At 42.7% G+C, this 24,568-nt stretch overlaps 2 protein-coding genes and 1 non-coding gene across 3 annotated transcripts; 2 read left to right on the top strand and 1 right to left on the bottom strand.

Annotated features, from left to right (window-relative positions):
* Positions 1-860: 860 nt before the first annotated feature.
* Positions 861-967, bottom strand: LOC127760875 (small nucleolar RNA R71). The gene has a single exon (XR_008015152.1). It is a non-coding gene; the product is annotated as a small nucleolar RNA R71 (small nucleolar RNA).
* An 11,023-nt stretch (positions 968-11,990) lies between these two features.
* LOC127780651 (desmethyl-deoxy-podophyllotoxin synthase-like) lies at positions 11,991-13,895 on the top strand. The gene is made up of 2 exons (XM_052307589.1): positions 11,991-12,968; positions 13,039-13,895. Exons 1-2 carry the CDS (start codon positions 11,991-11,993, stop codon positions 13,675-13,677), a joined length of 1,617 nt encoding a protein of 538 aa, XP_052163549.1. The 3' UTR covers positions 13,678-13,895.
* Positions 13,896-17,250: 3,355 nt separating this feature from the next.
* LOC127780661 (probable sucrose-phosphatase 1) lies at positions 17,251-21,936 on the top strand. The gene is made up of 9 exons (XM_052307599.1): positions 17,251-17,418; positions 18,632-18,700; positions 18,794-19,093; positions 19,205-19,306; positions 19,415-19,609; positions 19,706-19,993; positions 20,201-20,387; positions 21,294-21,340; positions 21,458-21,936. Exons 2-9 carry the CDS (start codon positions 18,641-18,643, stop codon positions 21,548-21,550), a joined length of 1,272 nt encoding a protein of 423 aa, XP_052163559.1. The 5' UTR covers positions 17,251-17,418; positions 18,632-18,640; the 3' UTR covers positions 21,551-21,936.
* Positions 21,937-24,568: the final 2,632 nt, after the last annotated feature.

Genomic DNA, 24,568 nt, shown 5'->3' with positions numbered 1-24,568 from the left:
TGATACCCTTGGAATACTCTCGGGTGAAATGCGGAATATGGTATATCCGTGCGCTTGCGGATGAACTCTGTAACCATAATATATCAGAAGTATTTATGTGCCATTGCTTGGAATTATATTTCTAGTAATATTGTTAAGAAATACCAATAAGCATTTCTGGCGCCATTGCCGGGGATTATATTTGTAGTAATGTCGTTAAGAAATATCAACAAGCATTTCTGGCGCCGTTGCCGGGGAAGATTCATAATAGAGATTACTTGAACTTATACTTTATATTTACCTCTGTATAATCATTTTCCTTTGCAGGCTAACCTTGGTTGTTTTCACTTTTTGTTGTGCAAACAGGATAGTGCATGACTGGTTTCAACTTGCCGGAAAACTTCAAAGAAAATCCAGAAGCTTTCTTCTGGAGTGTCAGGCCGCGAGTCGCTGCTCCGCAGAAAACTCTACTGATAGAGAAACCAACCGTACCAGCGCCACCGACCTTCAAGACTACGGCGAACAAGACTCTCCGCGAATTCGCTGCTCCCTCTGCTGACAATGTGGCCATTGGGCCGCAGATCAACATGGGAGACGTGGATTTCGACTTGAAGTCCAGCCTCATCATGATGGCGCAGGCTAGCCCGTTCTGTGGTAAGCCTAATGTGGATGCCAATGCTCATCTGCAACAGTTCCTGGAGATCTGTAGCACGTACACCATCAAGGGCGTCAGTCCAGACGCCGTTAGGCTAAGGCTGTTTCCGTTCTCCCTTCTCGAGAGAGCGAAGCAGTGGTTTTATGCCAACCGTGCTGCTGTCAACACCTGGGAAAAATACTCTACGGCATTCCTCTCGAAATTCTTCCCGATGGGCAAAACCAATGCCCTTCGTAGAAGGATTTCAAGTTTCCAGCAGACAAGAGATGAGTCTATTCCTGAAGCATGGGAACGACTGCAGGAGTACGTGGCCGCCTGTCCTCATCATGGGATGGACGACTGGCTGATCCTGCAGAACTTTTACAATGGACTCACCCCGATGTCTCCCGCGATCACCTTGACGCGGCAGCTGGAGGAGCTTTCTTCTCTAAAACAGTTCAAGGAACCATTGATTTAATAGAGAAGATGGTCTCCAATATGGGTTGGAGCGAGGAACGACTCCAGACCCATCAGCGAGGCATGCACGCCGTCAAGGAGACGGAGTTACTTGCTGCCAAGCTGGACCTCCTCATGAAACGTTTGGACGACCACGAGAAACGGCCACAAGGCACCGTCAAGGCGTTGGACTCACACGTTACGTGTGAGGTCTGCGGCGGCACGGGTCATTCTGGGAATGATTGCCCAGAAACCCGTGAGGAGGCGATGTACATGGGCAACAACAACGGGTACCGTCCACAAGGAGGTCAGGGGTGGAACCAACCACGCCCATATTATCAAGGAGGTAACAACAACGGTAATTTTTCTAACCAGGCCTCCTTGAAGGATCTCGTTTTTGCGCAATCTAAAACCACTGATACGTTAAGCAAAAAGCTTGCGGCCAATGATAAGATCCTAGATAACATTAATGTCAAATTAGATGGCTTTGCTTCTGCTTTTTAAAATCAGCTAAGCTTTAATAAAATGATAGAAACCCAGCTAGCTCAGTTGGCATCCTTAGTCCCTGCAAATGAAACTGGGAGGATTCCGGGGCAACCCGACTCCTCCATTGAAAATGTCAAGGCGATCACGACGAGGGGAGGTAAGTCTACTCGTGATCCGCCGTATCCTAACCCTGCAAGAACTAGTGGGATATCAAAAGAAGCGCCATCTAATGATTCGGCTGACAAGGAAGTTCAGCCAGAAAAGACAGTGCCGCAGGAGTACTGTGACACACGGTTGCCGCCGTTCCCTCAACGGAGTAGGAAACCGTCAGTGGACGAGCAATTCGCTCGTTTTGTTGAAGTAATCTAGAAGATCCACATCAACGTGCCGTTGTTGGATGCTATGCAAGTGCCAACATACGCCCGTTATCTCAAGGATATACTCAACAACAAGAGACCGCTCCTAACAACGGAGGTGGTCAAGCTGATAGAACAATGCAGCAACTTGATACTCCACAAGCTCCCAGAAAAGAAGAAAGATCCGGGGTGTCCTACGATCACATGCTCGATCGGGGCACAACAATTCGACCAGGCCTTGTGCGACCTTAGAGCTAGTGTCAGCGTCATGCCGAAAGACGTCTTCGACAAGCTCAACTTCACGGTGTTGGCACCAACACCGATGCGCCTTCAACTGGCTGACTCGTCGGTCCGTTACCCGGTAGGGATAGCGGAGGATGTGCCAGTCAAGATACGGGATTTCTTCATCTCGGTTGACTTCGTGGTGCTGGACATGGACACGGGAAAAGAAACGCCGGTCATCCTGGGGCGTCCGTTCCTTAGTACCGCAGTAGCCAACATTGACGTGGGAACGGGGAGTATCCGTTTTCATATTAACGGGAAGGAGGAAAAGTTTGAGTTTCAACCGAGGACGGAACAATGCTCCGTGGTCAGAATCAAGTACGGGCCAAACCCGCAGAATATTCAAGTGGTCGAAGTGGAGCCACCCAAAATGGACAGCCTGGTGAAATTCATGCAGAATTTCCTAGAGAACGAAATAACGATGCCCAGGCACCGTTAATGGAAGACGCCGGTAAAACCACCCATACCGGCCAAGAAGTTAGAGCAGCCGGCTCAGAAGAAGCCGTCTTCCGCACCAAAGCCGAAGAAGGTGTGGAAGGAAAAGCCAAAGACGCCCGCTCCATCACCTCCGAAGACGGGTGGAAAATCCACGAACTAAATCAGAAGGAGGTATGGTCTTGCACGTCGGACTTTAAATGACGCGACCTTCGCCAACAGGTAAATTGGTATGTATCCGCATATTTGCTTTCAACAATTTGAATTTTTGCATCAACATATGTTTGAACTTCAAAATTGCATTTATGAATTTTGAGGAAATTCTTCAAATGAATTTTTCAAAGCAAACCAAAATAAAATTTTCAACGAAAATTTGCTGTGCCACGACCACACTGACCGTTGGAATCCAACGGCCAAAAGTGGGGCCGATTGGGCCTACCAGGGGTTCGGCTGAACTCACTGGTTCGGCCGAACCGGCCAGGCCAACGGTCGGCTGCCTCTCTTTTTGAGGCAATGGTTAGTGGGCCCCACAGGTCAGTTTTGACCGTTGTGGGTGCACTTCTTAAGCCAACCGGCCGGGAGAGGGAACTCCACCCTGTTTAAACACATTTTCATTCCCTCTCCAAAGTTTGCTCTCAAGTTCAATCAAGCTTTGATGGTTTCCCTCAAATTCAAATACTTAGTTGCATATATACAAGTTGCTTGGGTGAAACTAACCGGCGGGTGAAATTCTTGTCATTCCTAATTAACCCCTTCGAGTTAATCCGTTCTTGTTCCATTGTGCAGAATGAGGAGTCGACTGTCTTGTCTGTTCAAGAAGTCCGGCTCTTCATCAAGTCATCATGACGAGTCTAGTACTCGTTCATCAGCAGATGTCTCGATGGAAGATGCCGAAGCTCTGAGACGACTCCTAAACGACACCGACTTCGACCTTGTCAGTGATCGGGAGAGACAAACCTACTACATGCTGAGCGACCAGGAGTATGCTCACACGCGAGAGTACTCACCGGAGCTGCTAAAAAAGATAGGTATGGATGTTGAGTTTCACTCTATTTGGAAAGCTGTTGGTTGGTAGAGATTTGCTGTGGTAGATGAGCCTGGTTCTCGTCTGCTTACTTTGCAATTTCTGTGCACTTTGAAAGAAATAGAAGATGGTATTTCCTCTCGCTTTTTTCGTGAGGAGTTCACACTTACATGGAAAGGCTTAAGTACACTTCTTGGTTTTCACGATTCCTATAAAATCGATATCCAGAAAGGAATTTCTGGGTTCGAGAAAAATAGGTTTTGGGAAGATATTTCTGGTGCTCCAATTTGCAAGAAACCTAGGACGAATGATATCCATAATCCTACACTTAGGCTCATGCACAAATGGATTGCTATGACTTTGTTTCCTTGAGGTGATCTTAGACCCATTAGGGGAGATGAATTGATTATCATGTTTGCCACGGTTAGAAAAATTAAAATTACTCCTGTGAAATGTATGATAAGGCAATGGTTAGAAAGTATAAAGTTCTCTGCTCCTGTTGAGTGCACTTCTTTGATTACTTGGATAGCAAAAGGGCTAGGGGTCGTTAGCAACCAAATTGCTTTTATCTCAGCCGCTCGTTCGTGTATTGATGAGGCTTATCTAGCGCAAGGCAATATTCTGAAACATGGAGTAGATGGATCTTTGATTTACTTTTTACCCGGTTGTACAAATGAAATCCCGTTGCAAAATACGGGGTATCATTTGTACAACTGCTGTGAACTAACCATTCCCCTGTAGACCATAGAAGAATCTCGTGCAGGTGGAGCATACAGGGAGACACGCAACATGACAAGGAACGAACAAGAAAGTTCATCTTCCTCAACACCCGTACAGATGTATGAGGCAGGTTGGGCACCAACCGAGGATGCACCCGGATGGACCCAAGCTCCACGCCATAGCATCGGAGTCTCAACTTGGGCAAGTGCCAGTGAGGACCGGTGGCATGCGCCTCATGACATCCAATGGGGGGACAATCAACCTCCCAGATCATGTGGTGTACCTCCATCTCTAAGTGAATGGCGCTCAAGTTCCTCTCGTTGGGACTTGGGTGAAATCACTAGGAGAATGGACACCCTTGATGTGCAGACAGGGGAGATCCAGTACAACCTCACGGAACACATAGCTCAAACGTAAGAATGGCAACAATCTGCTGATGCTCAGTTCACCAACATCAAATGATGCAGCAACAGCACGATGACCTACAAGCGTACTTTCGCTTTCAGGGGTTCAATCCTTATCAAGGACCCTGAGCGAAAGCCAAGCTTGGGGGGATATACCTCTCCCTCCACTAAGGTAACTTGTATCACATTGTATATTTCCCTTTCCAATTGCATATTTGCTTTCCACTTGCATCTTATAAAACTTGAAAACAATATAAAAATTTGCAAAATAGAAAATACCAAAAAGATAGGATAGGTTTGAGTCATGCTAGGTAAGACAAGCTAGTTCTCTTCGTTGAAATGATGAATAGTTGCTCTGTTCTATATTTCTGATATATGGGTTCTTGGTAAATGCTCTCTCAAAGGTTAAATATAAGTAGCCAACAATTATCCGGGAACCTGAGGTAAATGAGCTGCAGTTGCTGATCTAAGTCTAAGTTGTTGCGAGATATGAGATAGTAAATATGAGGTTCTATGATCCTGATACTAGTTTGACTTTCATTCAGGATGTTTTGTTTTTCAAAATGATAAATTGAGAGTTCCTCATTTGATATAAATTCCTACCAGAGCCAAAAATGTGCTATCATGATTAAACCATATACATTTTGGTTGCTTGTCATTCCATTGAACTTTGTCAAACTCTTGTGACTTGTGTAGATAATTCTCATGCTCTATGATCAAGATCATACACCCACATATATGCACATGCTAAACTCCTACACTGGGAGCTAAGCAATATTCCATTCCATTTCCATATTACCACCAAAATAAATTCTCCATGCTTTCATATGCTTTCTTCTCCTAAAAAAATCCTTTTGAAAAAGAAAAAAAAAGAGAGAGGGAAAGGCATGGTTATGAAAAAAATAAATAATAAAAATAAAGTTATGCTCCATTAAGCATGAGCATGACACTGAAAAAAAATGTAGCCATGCCCTCTCCTAATCAATAAAAGAAGGATTTTTTGGGAGAAGAAAGTAAGCACAAAGGAGAAGCTTTCTCTTTATTTTCCTTTATATACCATTTCCATCATATACCACACACACATATTGCATGATCTTGATCTTGAGTATGTTTAGTCATTTGCTTTAGTCTAAGTTTTTATTTAGTAATAAAGGCGAATGCAAGTATGCCATGTTTGATCCCTACCAAGCTCCACATATCAAGCCTTAGAGTAGGAATCAAAAAGGCAAAGTGGTGAGGAATTCATTTTGATACACTTAGAGAGACTGAGTGAATCATTTGAGGAACTAGGCTTTCTTATGCAAAATCATTTGAAAACTTCCGGAATAAGAGTTGAATAATGATTGGGTGATTGGTGCTCTAATTGTTGTTCTGTCTTTCAACTGCCCAAGGCAAGGAGAAGCAGTGTCTCGTGGGAATCAAGGGTAAGGGTAAGCCACCGTGCCAAAGATTATTTAATCTGAGAGAGAGTACATATACCTTGCACCTGTATCTTTGAGATATGCAGCATAGTAGCAACTCGTGATCAACAACCAAGTCTTTGTTTCCTTTCGTCCTTCACTTGGGACGAGCAAAGGTTCAAGCTTGGGGGGTTTTGTTGACGGTCGTTATCGATCAGTTTTGACCGTCAATATTACTAAAATATAGAACTAGTAATGCTTGCAACACATATATCTGTTAGAATAATAATATTCCACTAGTATTAGGTATACTAACCTTTTGCAGACAACGGCAATAAAATGGAGGAGAATCGACATCAACTCAGACGATAAATCAATCGGACGTTGTCGATAACCAGACTGATGTATGAATGGGCCACAAACTTAGAATTGACACGATGAATTGGGCCAAAATTTACAAGTCTACATAGTGAAGCAATAGAGGAGGCCGCCAGCCGAAGATGGGCCGGGAAGACCTAGCCCATGGTTCGGCCGAACCCATCCTAGCACCGTTGGATGCAAGGTTCGGCGTGGACGTCCAGGATTGCATCCCAATGACGGTTGGAGGGCACTTCGGACAATTCCCCTTCCACAACCGACATAACTACCTCTATATAAGGACTTCACCTTCTCACTTCACTCACACACCTTAAGTAATAGCTCTCTCATTCCCCTCAAGTTTAGTTTAGTAGCTCTCTCATTCCCCTCAAGTTTAGTTTAGTAGTATCTAGCTGGTGGAATAGGAATAGAGTAGAAATCAGGAGTCCGGAGCCTTCGGAAGAGTTCGGGTATGGCTCTAGTAGCTTTTCTCTTCTCTTTTGTAAGCTTTGTAATTTTATTAGAATACTCTTTTATATAAATTTATGGTATTGAAATACTTTCCGAGTATATGAGTACCTACTTTACATTATGTCCATATTATACTGAATATACGGTTAGCTTATCTGGGAGATGCTTTGGTGCGGGTATAATGTTTGCTTATGCAATTACTCTATGTCATGACGATGTATTAGAGTAGTATCTGGTAGTTTAGGCGTGGTGTCTAGATTACGGGATATCATTATTTGGGGTTATATATTGCGGATGAGAGGTGGGCCGCTGATGGTGACAGCTCAGTACGGGTATTCCTCCGCGCCGGTATATAATCTTAAGTTAATTCCCTAGGGAGGGTATTCCTTCGTATTTAGCCCCGGTTGTATGGTCATGACGGGCTGTCGTAAGGAACTCAGTAGTCAGGGGTGGCTTCTCGAAGTACCAGGAGGGCATCGGATAGATGGTATTAGCTAGTATATCGGTTAACTAGAATGTATGTATACTATGTATATTAGAAGTATAGGAATAGATTTTCTTCCTCTTTTCTTTCCACTTAGTTTAGATGATATATTATGAGAATGAGTAGTGAATGCTTGTGTATCACTCTACCCTTGGATTATCTTAACCTCTGCTTAGAATATGATCATCACAAGTAATATATAAATTATTAGTCAATGTTCTCTCTACATGATCTTCCCACGGGATAAAATAAATACGATACCATTAGAATACTCTCGGGTGAAAGTGTTTCTGCGGATGAACTCTGTAACCATAATATATCAGAAGTATTTCTGCGCAATTGCTGGGAATTATATTTCTAGTAATGTCGTTAAGAAATACCAACAACAAACACAAAGAAGAGTACAATGAACACACCAACAACCTTTACATAATATGTAGACCATAACCTCAAATGCCCATCAAACAATCAACTAGCCTAACAGCTAACCAATCAGTAGCAAAGATACCTTTGTGGCCACTCAAAACAAACATTATACAAAACAAAACATTAAAGCATATCAACCACCATAAAAACTTTAACCAAACAGAATAACATGATAATGCCAATCATTAGACTTGTACACTCGTTCTCAAAGCATCAAGCAAACATTCCATCGAAATATGGTTTCATCTATCCCTCACAGCCCTCTTGGAACACTCAAGTCCAACCCCCTATTATGATATTGTGATTGGCTGAAAATATCATCACTAAAAAGAGCACTCAAACAAATATCCAGCCTAGCAAGTAGTTAAGATGCATGGCATGGTGGCTAGTCCATCTATCACTCAAATATTTTTCTCAAAATGGATAGTTGTGACCCTAACAATTGAGACAGAACAATAGAAGGCACTAGCACTCGACACACATACATTGTTTTATTACACTTACTATGTAGGAAAAGAAAACAGGCCCAACAGACAAGAGCAACAACAAAAACCTCTTAGCATCGTCATCACATATGAATACAAAATCTTAATGATATACAAATAAAAACATAGTGAAAGGCAACACAAGATCACACACATACATACAACGCCTTAATGATGACAAACAACCATGGTGAAAAATTAACACAAGTGTACTTGTACAAAGCATATGGAAAGGTAACTCTATTTACGCAGATGAGCAACGATATAATCCACATCAAGGTACCAATACAACAAGATAAGGAACATCTACAACAGGCATTAAGAAATATAGGAATCATAATCATTTGCAATACAAAAATAATAGTTGGATGCAAGTCGCAAACCCACAGCCATCCTATATGTGCATGTGTGTCAAGTTAATCATTGTTTTTCCTAGAATCTAAAGCCTACACTCTGATACCAATTGTAACACCCCAGAAATTCCCAAAAGCCTGGGATGCCACTAAAGAACCATACGACCATGTGAAAATGATGAAATTTTTGCATTAGATTCTTTTTGTTATAAAAAAATTATTGTGGAAGCTTCGACATATAGATACAAGGATCTAAGATGGCAACAATCTGACACATATGAACAAACTAAGAATGGTAGATAAACCATGGTGAATATCTATAGTATTTAATAAATCCACTATAACAACAAACTCTAATTTTACTCCCTAATCACAACATTTATAAACTATGTGATATCATAATGTGCAGTGGTGTAGCTACTCCCATCCATTCGTGCAAACATATCCGACCGAGTACCTGAAAAGGCTATAAGGTGGTGAGAATAAATCTCGGCAAGCAAACGGCTTTGACAAGCTATTTAAACCATAGATTCATTGTATAGTTAATTAAATATCGAGTTATGATTCACATGAAAACAATTTGAACATCCAAGTACTAAAACATCATAACCTTATCAATAAAATCCACATCCTCACAAATCCTAGAGAAGAAAACACTTCTCAAAGATGTCTTCGACTGTATGATTTCCATAGCATCCTGCAATATGTGTGTATGCAATGCAATGATATGAACTCCTACCTTCACACCCAACAAGGTGTGAAGCTGCATCGTATTACGACAATATACGATGATGTACCGGTACGGTCGCAACCATAGGTTCGTAGCATAAATCCAAATCCAAGCAAATGTGACGCGAATGTAGGTTGAATTCTAGAGTAATAATACGACAACTGCATTCCTACATAGGAGACCAATATACATAATTATCTCCAATAGCATAAAGCATAACCATAAGAATGTAAATCAATAAGTATGACTCGGATAGGTAAATCCTTTGTATAACATATAAAAGTATCTTGGTTGATGATATATAATTTCAAAGTAGAGGTAGAATAAAATAACAAGTCAAAGCGGTAGCAAACCACCGCTACATTTACTTGCCTCTAACAACGAAGAGACAATACCAAGCATCACCACCTATTCACAAGTCAACCTCAGCATATTCACTCAAACACGCATATAAAGTAACGACAAAAGTTGCACCTACTGCTTCATCCCACCAAAACACAATAACAAGGAATGCCACTTGAACTATAAACAATATTACTACTTCAAACCTTTATATCCCGAAATATAAAAAGGCTATGACTGCAAAAAAAAATACATTTTAGAAATCTACAAAACAAGACCTAGTTCTTTTATGTAGAAAGCACTTTTTTGTTCTGCCATTTAAATGGTCTAATTCACACTTGAATGCAGGCTTCAGAATCTGTACAGAATTTCAGAGGGTACATAGAAAACAACTATATCCGGAGTTCTACCCATCCGATCAAAGTGTACTTTACCAACATGGAAAGCTCACAGAAAACTCTAAGGGGCCTGATTGATTCCACTGTTTAACCTCTCCAAAAACAATTCAATCTACAACTATCTAGATTTTGACAAAAAAAGCAATAGTCATACTCAAAAATTCATATCGCTTATACCACTTGAGATAAAATCATTCCCTTTGGTCAGAAGATAGATCACGATGTTATCTACAACGTTTCTGTGGACACTTTGTTCAGAATATATCATTTTGACCATGTAATTGATGGAAAACAGAGGCACTATAAATCTGCCCAGCCTAGCTAGAACTACCAATTCGATTCACAATGTCCAAACTCTTCTCTAACCATCTTTAACCACGAATTAAACCACTAAATTCACCCCAGAACTGATGCACAAGGGGATAAACCTCACCTAGGGTTTTCCTTTTATATCCCGCGGGAAACAGCGGGGAAACTCCGATCTAACCCCTCCTTCTACTTTTCTCCTCCTCCACGTTCCATTTTTCCACTTTGCTTCTTGATCCAAGCTATGAAGGTGGAGATCTAGGGAGAGCAAGGTCTGCTAGAGAGGAGAGGAAGCAAAACTAAGTATAGGAGGTGGAGGAGTCACAACCGGCGTCATGGGGGAAGGGAGGGGGGATGGTTCGGTTCCTCTCCCCTAGGGTTTTAGGTGGGGGTAAGGGATTTGGCTGGGCTCTTGGGCCTTGACCCAAGCTAACTTGCCCACTTACAAAGGAACTTTATTCAACTAATTGTGGCTATCTTAATAAACCAAAAACATTATCTTTTATTTTTTAGGGGTATTACAACTATAGAGCGAGACTGCAGATATATACTTTTTATGTTAAACCATAGTCCTCTTAAATGGTTTAATTTTGATGAATATGATTATTTGAAATGATCATAAATCGATTGGTAAAATCTATCCAGTGCGTGTGCGCTGCATGTTCTTATCTAGTGACCCTTTTGTGAGCCGTCTGAATCAGTTGATGATGGTTGAGATATATATTCATGGGTGTTGTACTAACCAAGAGACAAAAAGGGGACCACTTGCTAGAATATGAGGACCATATGCTATCTACCAGTTGTCATAGCAATTCACTTGTATTTTTAAGATCTGTTTGAACCACCCTACACTACTTAAAGAGAAAATTCCCTGTGTACCCCTGAAAGTTCACCCAATCCCTTCTATACCCCTGAGATTTGCTCATTCTCTCCCATGCCCCTAAATTTCAGTTTGGATCCCTTCTATACCCCTTCCGTCAGTTGACCGTTAGTTGACCGTTAAATTCACATCATAAAGTCTATTTTACCCTCTGGTATCAAGAAAATATAAATTTATAAAGTATATTAATGGAGTGTATAAATTTATTGTATGCGACTATTATATTTATGAGTTTATTTCGTGAGGTATTATTTGCGACGGAGCGGCGGCGGCAGGCGTCAGAGGGGCGGCGGAGCGGCACGGCGGTGTGGTTGTGGCGGCGGTGCAGGGCGTTTTTAGCTGGTGCGGGAGCGGGCATGAGAAGGGTAGGCGCGAGTGCGGTCGTGAGAGGGGGAGGCGCGGGTGTGGAGTCTATACGTATGTCTACGTTGGCTTCACCATCACCACTACGAATTTTTTAAGTAGTAAAGGGTAAAGATAGTGAGGAAAAAAATAATCTATACTATATAGTATGCATGTTAGCTTAGTCAATACTCAATAGTTAGCGATGCTATTAAACTTGCTCTAACCCGATGAGTGTTAATGAGTAATGACCGGCACAACACGCTAGCACGTGCGGACGAATTGCGACGGGAAATCACCATGGCCGAGCTTCCTCTCTATCTACTTCTCCTTGCTCTGCTGGTCGCCGTCCCCTTCCTCTGCCTGACCCGTTCGTCGCTCTGGCATGGCGGCGGCGGCGGCGGCCGGCTGCCTCCGTCGCCGTGGGCGCTCCCTGTCATCGGCCACCTCCACCACGTCGCGGGCGCGCTCCCGCACCGCGCGATGCGCGACCTCGCCCGCCGCCACGGCCCGCTCATGCTGCTCCGCCTCTGCGAGCTCCGCGTCGTCGTCGCCTGCACCGCGGAGGCCGCGCGCGAGGTGACCAAGACCCACGACCTCGCCTTCGCGACGCGGCCCATCACCCCGACGGGGAAGGTCCTCATGGCGGACAGCGTCGGCGTCGTGTTCGCGCCCTACGGCGACGGGTGGAGGACGCTCCGCAGGATCTGCACCCTCGAGCTCCTAAGCGCGCGACGCGTCCGGTCCTTCCGCGCCGTGCGCGAGGAGGAGGTCGGCCGGCTGCTCCGCGCCGTGGCGGCGGTGGCGGCGGTGGCGGCGTTGACGACCCCGGGGGCGACGGGAGCGGTGAACCTGAGCGAGCGGATTTCGGCGTACGTGGCGGACTCCGCGGTGCGCGCCGTCATCGGGAGCAGGTTCAAGAACCGCGCCGCGTTCCTGCGGATGCTGGAGCGGAGGATGAAGCTCCTGCCGGCGCAGTGCTTGCCGGACCTCTTCCCGTCGTCGCGCGCGGCGATGCTCGTCAGCCGGATGCCCCGCCGGATGAAGCGGGAGCGACAGGAGATGATGGATTTCATCGACGACATCTTCCAGGAGCATCACGAGAGCAGAGCCGCCGGCGGCGCCGAGGAGGACCTGCTCGATGTCCTCCTGCGGATCCAGAGCCAAGACAAGACGAATCCCGCCCTCACCAACGACAACATCAAGACCGTGATCATCGTAAGCCGAGTTCAGCTCGATCAGCTACCTCCCCACTTAAAAAGTTCAATTTCCTCTTCTTTTTGTGCAGGACATGTTCGTGGCGAGCAGCGAGACGGCGGCGACGTCGCTGCAGTGGACCATGTCGGAGCTGATGAGGAACCCTAGGGTGATGCGCAAGGCGCAGGACGAGGTCCGACGAGCCCTCGCCGTTGCCGGGCAGGACGGCGTCACCGAGGAGAGCCTGCGCGATCTCCCCTACCTGCACCTCGTCATCAAGGAGTCGCTCCGGCTGCACCCGCCGGTGACGATGCTGCTGCCGAGGGAGTGCCGGGAGACGTGCCGGGTGATGGGCTTCGACGTGCCGGAGGGCGTGATGGTGCTCGTCAACGCGTGGGCGATCGGCAGGGACCCGGCGCACTGGGACTCGCCGGAGGAGTTCGCGCCGGAGAGGTTCGAGGGCGTCGGCGCCGCCGACTTCAAGGGGAGGGACTTCGAGTACATACCGTTCGGCGCCGGGCGGCGTATGTGCCCCGGGATGGCGTTCGGGCTGGCCAACATGGAGCTCGCGCTCGCCGCCCTCCTGTACCACTTCGACTGGGAGCTGCCCGGCGGGATGCTTCCCGGCGAGCTGGACATGACGGAGGCGTTGGGGCTCACCACGCGGCGGCGCTCCGACCTCCTGCTTGTCCCTGCCTTGCGTGTGCCGCTCCGAGACCATGAGCGATAGATTGCTACAGTATCATTTGGAAATGGATAAGACATACAGAAAAAAAAGAAGGATCAACTGGATGTCATCATGTCATCAGTATATATACAGACTCATACTCTCATTTGGTGATGTTTCAAGTGTTATCTGTAACTTTTAAATTACTGGGTTTTGTCATCATGTAACATATTTAACCTAGCATTGAATTTGTGGAGGGGAATGAGTAACTCACCAGCGGTGGCGACAACGACTTTCAGATTGTAGCATCAGCGTGTTAAAACTCCGACAGAGAACATGGAATTCAATGTTCCAGGGTGAGCTAGGACAGGAGGGTTAGGGGAGGGAGGGAGGGGAAGTTTCCTAGACTTACGAAGCATAGGCGTGTAGAGACGGCGGTGGCACTGCCGAAGCCATGGTTTTGGAGGAGTATGGTGGGCAGGCTTCGACATCTAGGGAGTTAGACCCGAAGTGGTTAGGAGGCGTGAGCGATGGTGACGTCTTTGATGACAGAGAGATACATGAGACAAGGAAGACATCGGTGCAGAATGCCTTGGAGAGATATATGAGACAAGGAAGTTGTCGGTGCAGGATGCCTTGCTACTGTGCGGCTTGTGGAGGAGGAGAGATGGGGGGGGGGGAAAGGTGAAGAAGGTAAGTCCGGCTAGCCTTGCTAGCACCGAAATTGCCAGGCGTCAGCACTTGGTTAGGAGGTGCTTTTAATGGGCGGAGGTGGGACAGAGGAGGTGGTATAGAAGATAGGAGAATGTTACTATGGTGCACATATCTGACCATCCAAAATAACTGAAATTTTATATGTATTTTCAGGTGTTTCCTGTTTTCAAATATTACAAAATTGTTAGTAAAATATGATTGGTAACTATAGATTTTGAAAAATCCATAGTATAAACATCCAATAATCACATCATATTTCAATAAGGGAGTATATGTATGGCTGTCGACATATTTTTCACATAGTCATGGTAAGAAGAAAACTCTGCGTTCGGCTGCTAGGGTTGGCAACTAATCACTGTTGCACGGAAAACGGAGTGGTCCATTAGCGCGTGATTAGTTAAGTATTAGTTATTTTTTTTGAAAAATGGATCAATGTGATTTTTTAAGCAACTTTTGTTTAGAATTTTTTTTGCAAAAAACACACTATTTAGCCGTTTGAAAAGCGTGCGCACGGAAAAAGAGGAGAGTGAGTTGGGAACTCTGGCTACCGAACTCAGCATAGGAAGTACTTAGGATATTGTAGTTTCATTCCATATATAGAGTATTACACCATACTTATATTAATATATTCCATAGCACAATACGAATAGATTCACAATAGAACCATCAACACAATCCATAATTTTAATATATGACAAAAACATTGAAATTATAAAATAAGCATAGTTGCAAACATTGCTTGCTGCTCATTTATTCTTCAACAAGTTCTCTAGCTAATTGGTCCAACACATCTTCATGTCTCTTCAGTTTTGCTTCATTGAAGGTTGATGTATCCTTCTCCATCAATTTTTAAATACATTTGGTATTTTTCTACCCTTGCCTCCTCTCTTTTAGCAATTGCGTTCTCTTTTATTTTTGCTTCTGCTCCAATCAGTGTTGCTTCTGCGGCCTTTAGCAATGTTGCTGCTTTAGTTGTAATAGCTTCATGAAAGAGAACCATATTTTGACTTGGCTTGTCCCCCAAAGTTGATGGAGCACCTTTTCCTTTTTTCCTCTGTTTTGCTGCCTTTTGCCTCTCAAGGCACTTCTCTTTGCGCTCTGTTTTCTCCTCTATTTCTTGGTTCGATGATGAAGTATATGCTCCTGATTCAGAAATCTTGTTCCTCTTATTATGGCTACTCTCTTCAAGGACTCTACACCATTTAGGTTGTTCTTTAAGATCTTTCCACATATAATCCAAGGTGAAAGTATTTTGGTTGTTCTAACTTTTGTGCCATTCACGGGCTTTCTCTATTATCATATCATCAGAATACCCATTAGTAAAAGTATTTCTAGCTTTATAATAAAATCCACAGAACTTAGTGACATCTCTCTTGACATTGTCCCAATGTGTTCTGCATTGCTTGGGGTTCCTTTTGTGCCCATTGCTAGGCAATACTGGTGTTGAACTCTCAAGCTATAGCCTTCCAATACTAATATGATTTTTTGTCATTGCCTTTGATGGGATCAACTGAGTTGTTTAACCAAGAGCTCATTAGTCGTATATTGTCATCTTCAGTCCAATTGATGCGTGTCCCTCTTCTTCCTTCTTCACTGCTTTCACTTGCCTCTTCAATCTCAACTACTTGTTTCTCCTTATATCTTGTATGGTATGGAAAAGCTCATCCATGTGAAGAAGTGTTGGCTGCAGCCCCAGTTGAAGTACTATAGTGCATACCAAATTGTGATCTATAGGCTGCAAATCCAAATGCTTGGATAGATGACTACACTAGATTTTCTTGAAGTTGAAAACCTTTAAAGCTTCCTAGAGTAGTTTGCGCATAATAATCTTGTTGGTGAGCACCTTAAAAGATTGAAGGGTGTCCATATAGTTGGTAGTTGCTTAGAGGACCAAAAGGATGGAAATTTTAGAGAAAACTAGGTCTCAAGTTTTGGGGATAACTTGTGGGAAATTGGGTAGAATGGGGAGTATTGGACATCACTATTTGTTGCTTACTTGTTTGGCTTAACAAAAGGCTCCACTTAGTATCTAGGGGAACTGAATGGATCAATATGCTGTTCATCTCACTTGTGCCTCCTTTCGTAGGTAGCACAAGAATGTTGTAAGAAGCCAATGGCTAGGAAAGCAAATGAGCAACTCAAATGGAAGAGCACCAACGGCTAGTAGAAGTAGTTACTATCTGTAGTAACTGACATGTATATTTTATTGGTGTGAACAGAAAAACATTAAAAGTATTATATTTTGTAGCTTTGTGGCCATACCTTAAGCTTAAAGTCTAGTTTTATTGCATGATTTGTGGTCTGACTCCACAATGTTAAATATATTGTACTATAGCAGCATTTATTGCTTATGGTTACTTTTTAGTGTACATTGTGCTATTGTGGATGTCCTAAGACAGTATGTAATTCAAAGGCAATAAAATTATTAAACGAGATAAAAAAATGATGTAGCTTGATTTATAAAAAATACATATTTAAATTTCATTCATAATAAATAAAGATAAAAAGTTATATACATATTTAACAAAATTTACCTGTATAGCTAGAGAAATTACATTGCAACTATGTAATTACAATGTAATTAGTCTAATTCAGTAACATATTTTAAGAGCACACGTTACGCTTACAAAAAATCCTCGAAAATAGTAAAAGTGAAGTGATTTCTTGCATACACTGTTTAATGCAATTTCAAATTTAAATTTAAGTTTAGATTGTTTGTATGTTTTTTTTAAAAAAATCGAACTGTTTGGATCAGTAAAAAAAAACAAATTGTTCGGTTAAGTGCCAAAATTATGGAATCGTTTGAGGTACTGAACCGAACAAGCACCTCCGCCGAATCATTCGCGGCATATCGCATCGGCATCGGATTGCAATTCGCACCAAACCGACCGCCACCGCCGCACCACCACCGAAATTCTCAATTTTCTCTCGCGACGAAAAGGGAAAAAAAGCGCTTCGCCTCGCCCACTGCCACGCCCCCCATCTCTTCTCCTGACTCCTGAGAGAAGAAGAACCGCTGCTTCTCCACCCGTCGCGGAGCCCCGTGTCCATCCTCCGGCGCGGCGGCCGCCCCCCAGCGATCCGCCTCAGGTGAGAGCACCGCCCGCACCCCCTCCTGCTCTCCCCTCCCTGGAGATCGGCGTCCCACTCACTCCCATCCCCCACCTCATCGGTGGATTGGATTGGATACCAGTAGGGGGGCGATCGCTCATCGCTGCTTGTGTGCATTTCTTCTGGTAGGATTGGGGGATTTACTGCGTGACCGTGGTGTGATATTATGTTCGTGTTCAGTGCATTGCTTCTTCTTCCAGGAAGAGATATCAACTCTCTTTTATTAATCGACACGCGTCCTGTGTGTTCTTCTTTTTATCGCATCGTAACATCGTTAATGATGCAGGGTGGTTATCCGCGTTGTTAGAAGATACTATATGGATTGTAAAATCTATAGAGGATTGTTTCATTTTCTTCTTATTGTTGCTAACATTAAGAAGATGCTAGGATAGGATCATAGGATGGTGTAGGTCGACACTGACCACTGCATTGCTATTCGCGCAACGCCAATCTTTTAGTACTTCACTTCCTGCTTCACTCCTCTGTCAAAAGTCGATGCTTGGAATTAAATTCTTCTGGAAATTGGGAGCTTCTTCAAAGAATCGTGTTGTCCTGAATTTCTTTGTCCCGTTTGGCATTTTCCTTTTTTTTTATATTGAATGACTCAAGCCCATCTAGTGTAAGTGTGTAACTGCGTGCTCTAACATTTTCAACTGAACCAGGGGATAGTTTTCAAGTTTATCACCTTGCCTTTGCTGGTTTAGCTGTACCAAAAGATAAAAGGAACAATTTCCAATGAATTACATATACATTTTGTTTAACACCAAGTGAGCTTTATATAATATTTATCAAAAGACTTGAAGACTTATATATATATTTGTTATACCCTATGCCTTATTCGAAACGAATCCAGTATGCTTTTTTGAGTAATGGCCTGGACTGCAAGTTGATTTACTGTTTATGACTATTACTATTCACAGTTAAAACTGCAAATTTATAGAGGTGTTAGGAAATGGAAGAAAGAAAATAAAAACAAACAGCTGTTTCCATGTCTCCTAGGAACTCTCAGTTGCTACCTAAAAAGCCAGGTGTTTCACTTGCTTGGTAAAATGCCACCGCACAATTTGGTACCACTGCTTAGGACCTGGCACAGTTTGGCACCGTTGCTTGGAACATAAACAGAAGGTCTCTTTTTAGTGTTCTGCTCAAGAGCTTTAAGACCTCTCAAGCTCACAACCATCATCATATGCAGGTTGCTAAAATGGATAAGCTCAGTGGTTCTGCACGTCTTATGATCGTTTCAGATCTTGACCACACGATGGTTTGTGTTTTTCAACTCATATCTTAGACTTGTTCAGAGATAATTGCAGCCTGTTATATGTCGTTTTAATCCTTCTTCAATTCAAACTTGCAGGTTGATCATCACGATGAGGAGAACTTATCCTTGCTTAGATTTGGCGCCCTGTGGGAGTCCGTTTACTGTCAGGATTCTCTACTAGTATTTTCAACTGGAAGATCCCCTACTCTTTATAAGGAATTGAGGAAAGAGAAGCCTATGCTAACTCCAGACATCACTATCATGTCTGTGGGGACTGAGATAACATATGGTGAGGCAATGGTTCCTGATGATGGTTGGGAGGAATATCTGAACAATAAGTGGGACAGGAATGTAGTTGTGGAGGAGACAGCTAAGTTTTCTGAGCTGAAGCTTCAGGCACGTTCAATATTTCACATCTGATTCTGTTAATCTACAATTATTTCGAAAATCTGATGGCTAAAATAACTAGTAACATTGCTCTATTGCCGTACATTTGCATGGATACAGCCAGAGACAGAACAGCGTCCACATAAGGTCAGCTTTTTTGTTGATAAAAAGAGTGCTCAGGAAGTGATAAAGTCTCTCTCCGGTAATATGGAGAAATGCGGGGTGAGGCAACATTCGACTTGATGTTAGCTTGTTTCAATTTTGGATAACTTAAGAACTATTTATGGTTTGTTTTCGTATTATGTTAACTGCTATATTTCTTGTAAACAGCTTGATGTTAAAATAATCTACAGTGGTGGCCAAGACCTTGACATATTACCTCAGGGCGCTGGGAAGGGTCAAGCACTTGCATATTTGCTTAAGAAGTTAAGCTCCTGTGGAAAACCACCCAACAATACTCTTGTTTGTGGGGACTCTGGTAATGATGCAGAATTATTTAGCATCCCTGGTGTACATGGTGTCATGGTCAGTATACAATAAATTTCATGAAGTGTCTAACAAAGTTCATGCCAGATTGAATATAAGTTTACTGTAACTGCAATCTTTTTTTAAATTTTTCAGGTTAGCAATGCCCAAGAGGAATTGCTTCAGTGGTATGCAGAAAATGCGAAGGGTAACCCTAAAATTATTCATGCAACTGAGAGGTGTGCCGCTGGTATTATCGAAGCTATTGGACACTTCAAACTAGGACCTAGTGTTTCTCCAAGAGATGTGGGGTTTCCTTATGTTAAGGAGGACCATATCAAACCTACAGATGCTGTTGTAAAGTTTTACGTTCTCTATGAGAAGTGGCGCAGGGCTGAGGTTCCAAAATCAGATTCAGTTGTACAGTACTTCAAAAATATCACTGTAAGTACATCACTGCCCAGTGTGATGTTTCTTCAAAATAATTTGTAACCTTTTTCAAAATCAGTTTTATCTTTTACCTCAAAAGAAATTATCAGAACCTTCTAATTTTGGAAAAGAAGTTATATTTCCAATTAATAAAGTGAACTGGGTCTGACGTATTATATTGTTGAGTTAACTGATTTTTTATTTGTTTTTGGTTTGTCTTAGCATGCAAATGGTGTTATCATTCAACCTGCTGGGCTTGAATGTTCTCTCCATGCCTCTGTTGATGCATTGAGTTCATGTTATGGTGAGAAACAAGGGAAAAAATACCGAACATGGGTGGACAGACTATTTGTCTCACAATCTGGTTCAGACAGTTGGCTGGTCAGATTTGACTTGTGGGAGGCAGAAGGTTAGTCCTTAGAATTGTGTAGAATGAGTGAATTAGCTCTTATATGATATTTTTTACACTTCATTCAAATTTCTTTAATGTTTTACTTACACAATTTAGCTTGTTCAATCATATTTTTTCACTTGTAGGTTTCTCTAGACATGTCACTTCAATCTATTAATTTTGTTGTGTGTTGTAGTATATCCTCGTACACACCAGAAATTATATGAAGGTTTTAGGCAATAGTTTATGAAAAGATTGACAACATATTCAACTCTGCATCTGTACGTACAAATGTCATAATACATTACACATATGCAGTCTAGTGCAATTCATTTGTAAATAAAAGTAAGAAAACATACTCCTCAATAAAAAATAATTTATTTTATATACGATTTAAATTGGACCAAAGCCAAGAAGAGAACCAGCTGTCTCGGCTAGGGACAAAGAAGACCCTGCAAGTACACCCAATGAATATAAATGATTAAAATATGTCCAAAGTTGTAGAAGACCGGCATCAATGATAATACATTCTTTGGAGTCTACATTTTTCAAAGTACGAAACTTTGGAGTGGCAAACACACATGAAACTCTAATATTTGATTGAAATTGAATATGATTCTCTGTACTAAAAAACACTAAAAATTTTCAGTATGGTATTTATGGATTTCCATGTTTACCTGGATGCATGATTGAACATCTACTCTCTTTTGATGCTTGTGGTTCAGATGTCTATGCTGCAAACTGATATATGATTTATATTAGCTTGTATTGTTCTCTGTACTGTCTAGACAACAGAGCACAACTACTGTCTAACAGAGAGCAGAGCACAACACATAACCTTGATGACAGGCTATAATTTTTGTTATTTTATTCTTTTTGTACAAATGATTCTCACCTGAAAGTTTTAACACATTCCTACTTTAGGTGATGCGCGGTTGTGCTGTTTGACAAGTCTTGCGCTGAATGTAAAGGTACATCATCTCTACTCAGTCTTGCACTGAATCCCGTTGCAATTTTGCATCGTTAGCATGTCTGCATGATCTAAAAACGCAGGTTTAACTTCACTTTTTTTTTTTCAATAATATCAGCCTGAAACCCCTGCTGGCTTCCTGATAACACATGTACACAAAACATGGCTCAAAGGATACTCTTCAGCGGATGAGCAGTCCTCCAAGCTTTAAACCCTTTTTCACCCCTGTGCACACGGAATGAATTTACTTGATGATAAATGAAGGACCTGCTCGTCTGAGAATCTCATTTTCTTGTTTAATGTAATATAAATGATCTGTCTCGTGACTCGTGCGATGATAAAGTGAACGATCTCAGAAGGCAACTTCAACAAATGTTGGATATGATTTTACAGAGAGTTCAGAATTAGATTTCATGACACAAGTACCGCTAAGCTGGCATTATTTGTGGGCACTTGCCAACAAGTTTTGCATCACTATGTGCCTAGCGGTCAAATACCTTGCAAAAATTATGACATTATGCATGTTTTTCTTTATTTCTGAATGATATTAGGTAACATCATTGGTTCGCCACGGATAAAAAACATTTGGTTCTTTCTTTTCCCCTACCAAAATAAGCCTCTTGCCATTTAAAAAATATATGGCTTATTCTGAGTTGGCACAAGTATTAAGGCAATTAAAATCAAGAAAAATATGAGTTAAAGTATTTATGCTACTGATGCTTAAATACATCGAAGTAGGGACATCAGCTAGTGATAAGTTTTAGGAGAGAGGGAGACTGGTGATAAGTTTAAATTCAAGCTAATTATATATTTTAAAATTCACATTGTCGGTGATATGTGTCCGGGGGTATCAGGACCAGAGGGAGGAGGCTGCCGGTACCCACGTGGCACTCCCTCGAGGAGGGTCGGGCCCGTGGTAGGGCGGCGACCGCCCCGCCCCCTCCATGCTTGGGGTCGGGCTGCCCCGACCCCCTTCGCATGACGCCGCTTGTGCGCGGTTAGGTGGGCGCCCAAAGCCCACCTAACCGCATTTAAGGCGGCGTGAGTGGGCGCACCACGCTGCCTTAAATGCAACGTGTGGTACGCCTGACCGGTCGAATGACCGATGGGATCGGGATAGTGCGTCTACGCACTGGTTGCATGTCATGCGGCCTCTGTCACGTCGTGATGATGAGAGGCTTGTTAGTCTCTCATCCTAGCCGGAGTCAGTACATCTCACCTAGTCAAAGCAGGGTTTCCGTTTCCCCGTGCAAGTAAAGACCCAGAAGTCTTCACTCATTAATGATGAATGACACGGGTGCCCCCCGTGTCAGGCAGTTGGATTTGATGGGCCCCATGTCGTAGCGCTCGTGCGAGTGGCTTCCAAGTTAAGCAACAAGACATGCATTTAATGTGAATGCCCTCGCTCTCCCCTAGGCAGTTTTCTAGGCCCATGTGGCAGCCCCTTGAGATATAAAAGGAGGTCCAGGCCTGGTGAGGGGAGAGATCGATTCTTGGGCGAACTCACACTCGAGTCTGAGCGACTTAAGTGATCTATAACTTACACTCAATCAGCCAGACACATAAGTAGGGTATTACGCTTGCAGCGGCCCGAACCTGTATAAACCACTTTTGTCTCATCGTTCCTGAGGGGCCCAACCCCCTCTATGTCACACCTTCCATCGAGTCTTCGATTTTCACCCACGGCCCCCGGCCGAACTAACAAGGGGGGCCTCACTATCCCTCGCTTGAGGAGTGCACCCTCCGACACACATGCACCTTGTAGATTATATTTGAAATATGAGTATAAATCTATAGGAGTATTTATATGCTTGTGTGTTTGTTGATGTAAAAACACGAGGCCTGGGAGATCTGCTTAACTCCAGTGCAGGTCCAAAACTTGCCTTTGGGTGTGTGAGCGTGCCAGTTGATTTGATCCTGCAATCAACAAGAAACAAAGACAAAAAAACCGCGGTTAAATCCATAAAAGATAGCCGATCAGCTGGATGCTGATGACATATCATTTATCTTTGAGCCGATGTCATATATGCATCGATCGGCAGTCATGAATAAATAAGAAAGAACTAAATCTACTCAATCGGCTGTAGATATTAACAATATATAATCCTTATGTCGATATATACTTAAATCAAATGATTGGGACATATCGGTCACCATGCCGAGACAGTATAAATCACTTAGATCGAAATATATACCAACAACAAGACTATCTATGTTCATAGCATAGCCAATCAGATAGATCTAGCATGTATCGGCTAATACTCCGATACCACTCTATATTAAGATATTAATGCAAGTAGAATATATCAAACAGAAAGCCTAATATACTTTTAGCGCAACAGGATCTTAACATAAAGGGCAGATTTAACATGTCAATAAAGCATATAAGATAAATATAGTTAAATAAGATAAGATCGGCTGAAACCCCAATACAACCCTAATTGGCAACCAAAGACAAGCTAGAGATTGAAATTCTAATCACGACTCATAAGATCAAACTCAACTGATGCAGCTATAAGTATGAAAAGAAAGGCAGTATCTAGACAATCAAGTCGTTGGATGTTTTATAGAGTGGTAGATATCCTATATAATCTAGATCAACATCAGTATTTAACCTAATCGGCTGCCTTCTATTAGCAGATGTTGGCCGATTGTAGGTTAGATGATGATATTGCTAGAGATTACGTAAGATATATGATAACTCGACGAATTACATAAACAAAATTAGAGTGTCATAAAGATGGAAGCACTAATCCCGAGAACGCAAGCCGCCATAACAAGTTTTACCTCTTGTTGAAGATCAAAACTGATGCAGCTCAACCCAAAAGCAAGAACTCGTCGAAACAAAACGAAAGTAAAATGGGTGGCGATGCACTGAGATTGTATTGAACGTGTGTTCGTTTAATTACATGGGGCTCGGGTCTATTTATACCCGAGAATTACAAAATACGTCCATATCGGACACGACTCTTATCTCTAACAAACTCTACTTTTGCCCAAACATATCTCTAAGGAAATTATATAAAATATCCTAATTAATAGATACAATTGACTTCTCAAGACTCTATCCATGCGTGGCAATTATCATGAAGTACGTCAACCTAAACCGACAACATATGCTGTGTCATATTGTCGGATTCGGCTCAATCGGCTAACCCCGTCCAACTCGAACTCTGTCGATCCTAGTCGTAACCGATTTGGACTTTAGCCGATCTTCACTCTGTTTCCG

This window comes from Oryza glaberrima, chromosome 1 (genome assembly GCF_000147395.1).
Source record: "Oryza glaberrima chromosome 1, OglaRS2, whole genome shotgun sequence".
NCBI lineage: Eukaryota > Viridiplantae > Streptophyta > Magnoliopsida > Poales > Poaceae > Oryza > Oryza glaberrima.
This window is presented reverse-complemented; position numbering and strand designations above follow the sequence as displayed.

What these genes read in the sequence shown, in the direction of transcription:
- LOC127780651 (XM_052307589.1), top strand. Translation starts at nt 11,991, where the DNA reads ATGAGTAATGACCGGCACAACACGCTAGCACGTGCGGACGAATTGCGA. An exon ending in ACATCAAGACCGTGATCATC is followed by an intron (nt 12,969 to 13,038) that starts GTAAGCCGAGTT and finishes CTTTTTGTGCAG; the next exon opens with GACATGTTCGTGGCGAGCAG.
- LOC127780661 (XM_052307599.1), top strand. Translation starts at nt 18,641, where the DNA reads ATGGATAAGCTCAGTGGTTCTGCACGTCTTATGATCGTTTCAGATCTT. An exon ending in CTGGTGTACATGGTGTCATG is followed by an intron (nt 19,610 to 19,705) that starts GTCAGTATACAA and finishes TAAATTTTTCAG; the next exon opens with GTTAGCAATGCCCAAGAGGA. An exon ending in GTCTTGCGCTGAATGTAAAG is followed by an intron (nt 21,341 to 21,457) that starts GTACATCATCTC and finishes CAATAATATCAG; the next exon opens with CCTGAAACCCCTGCTGGCTT.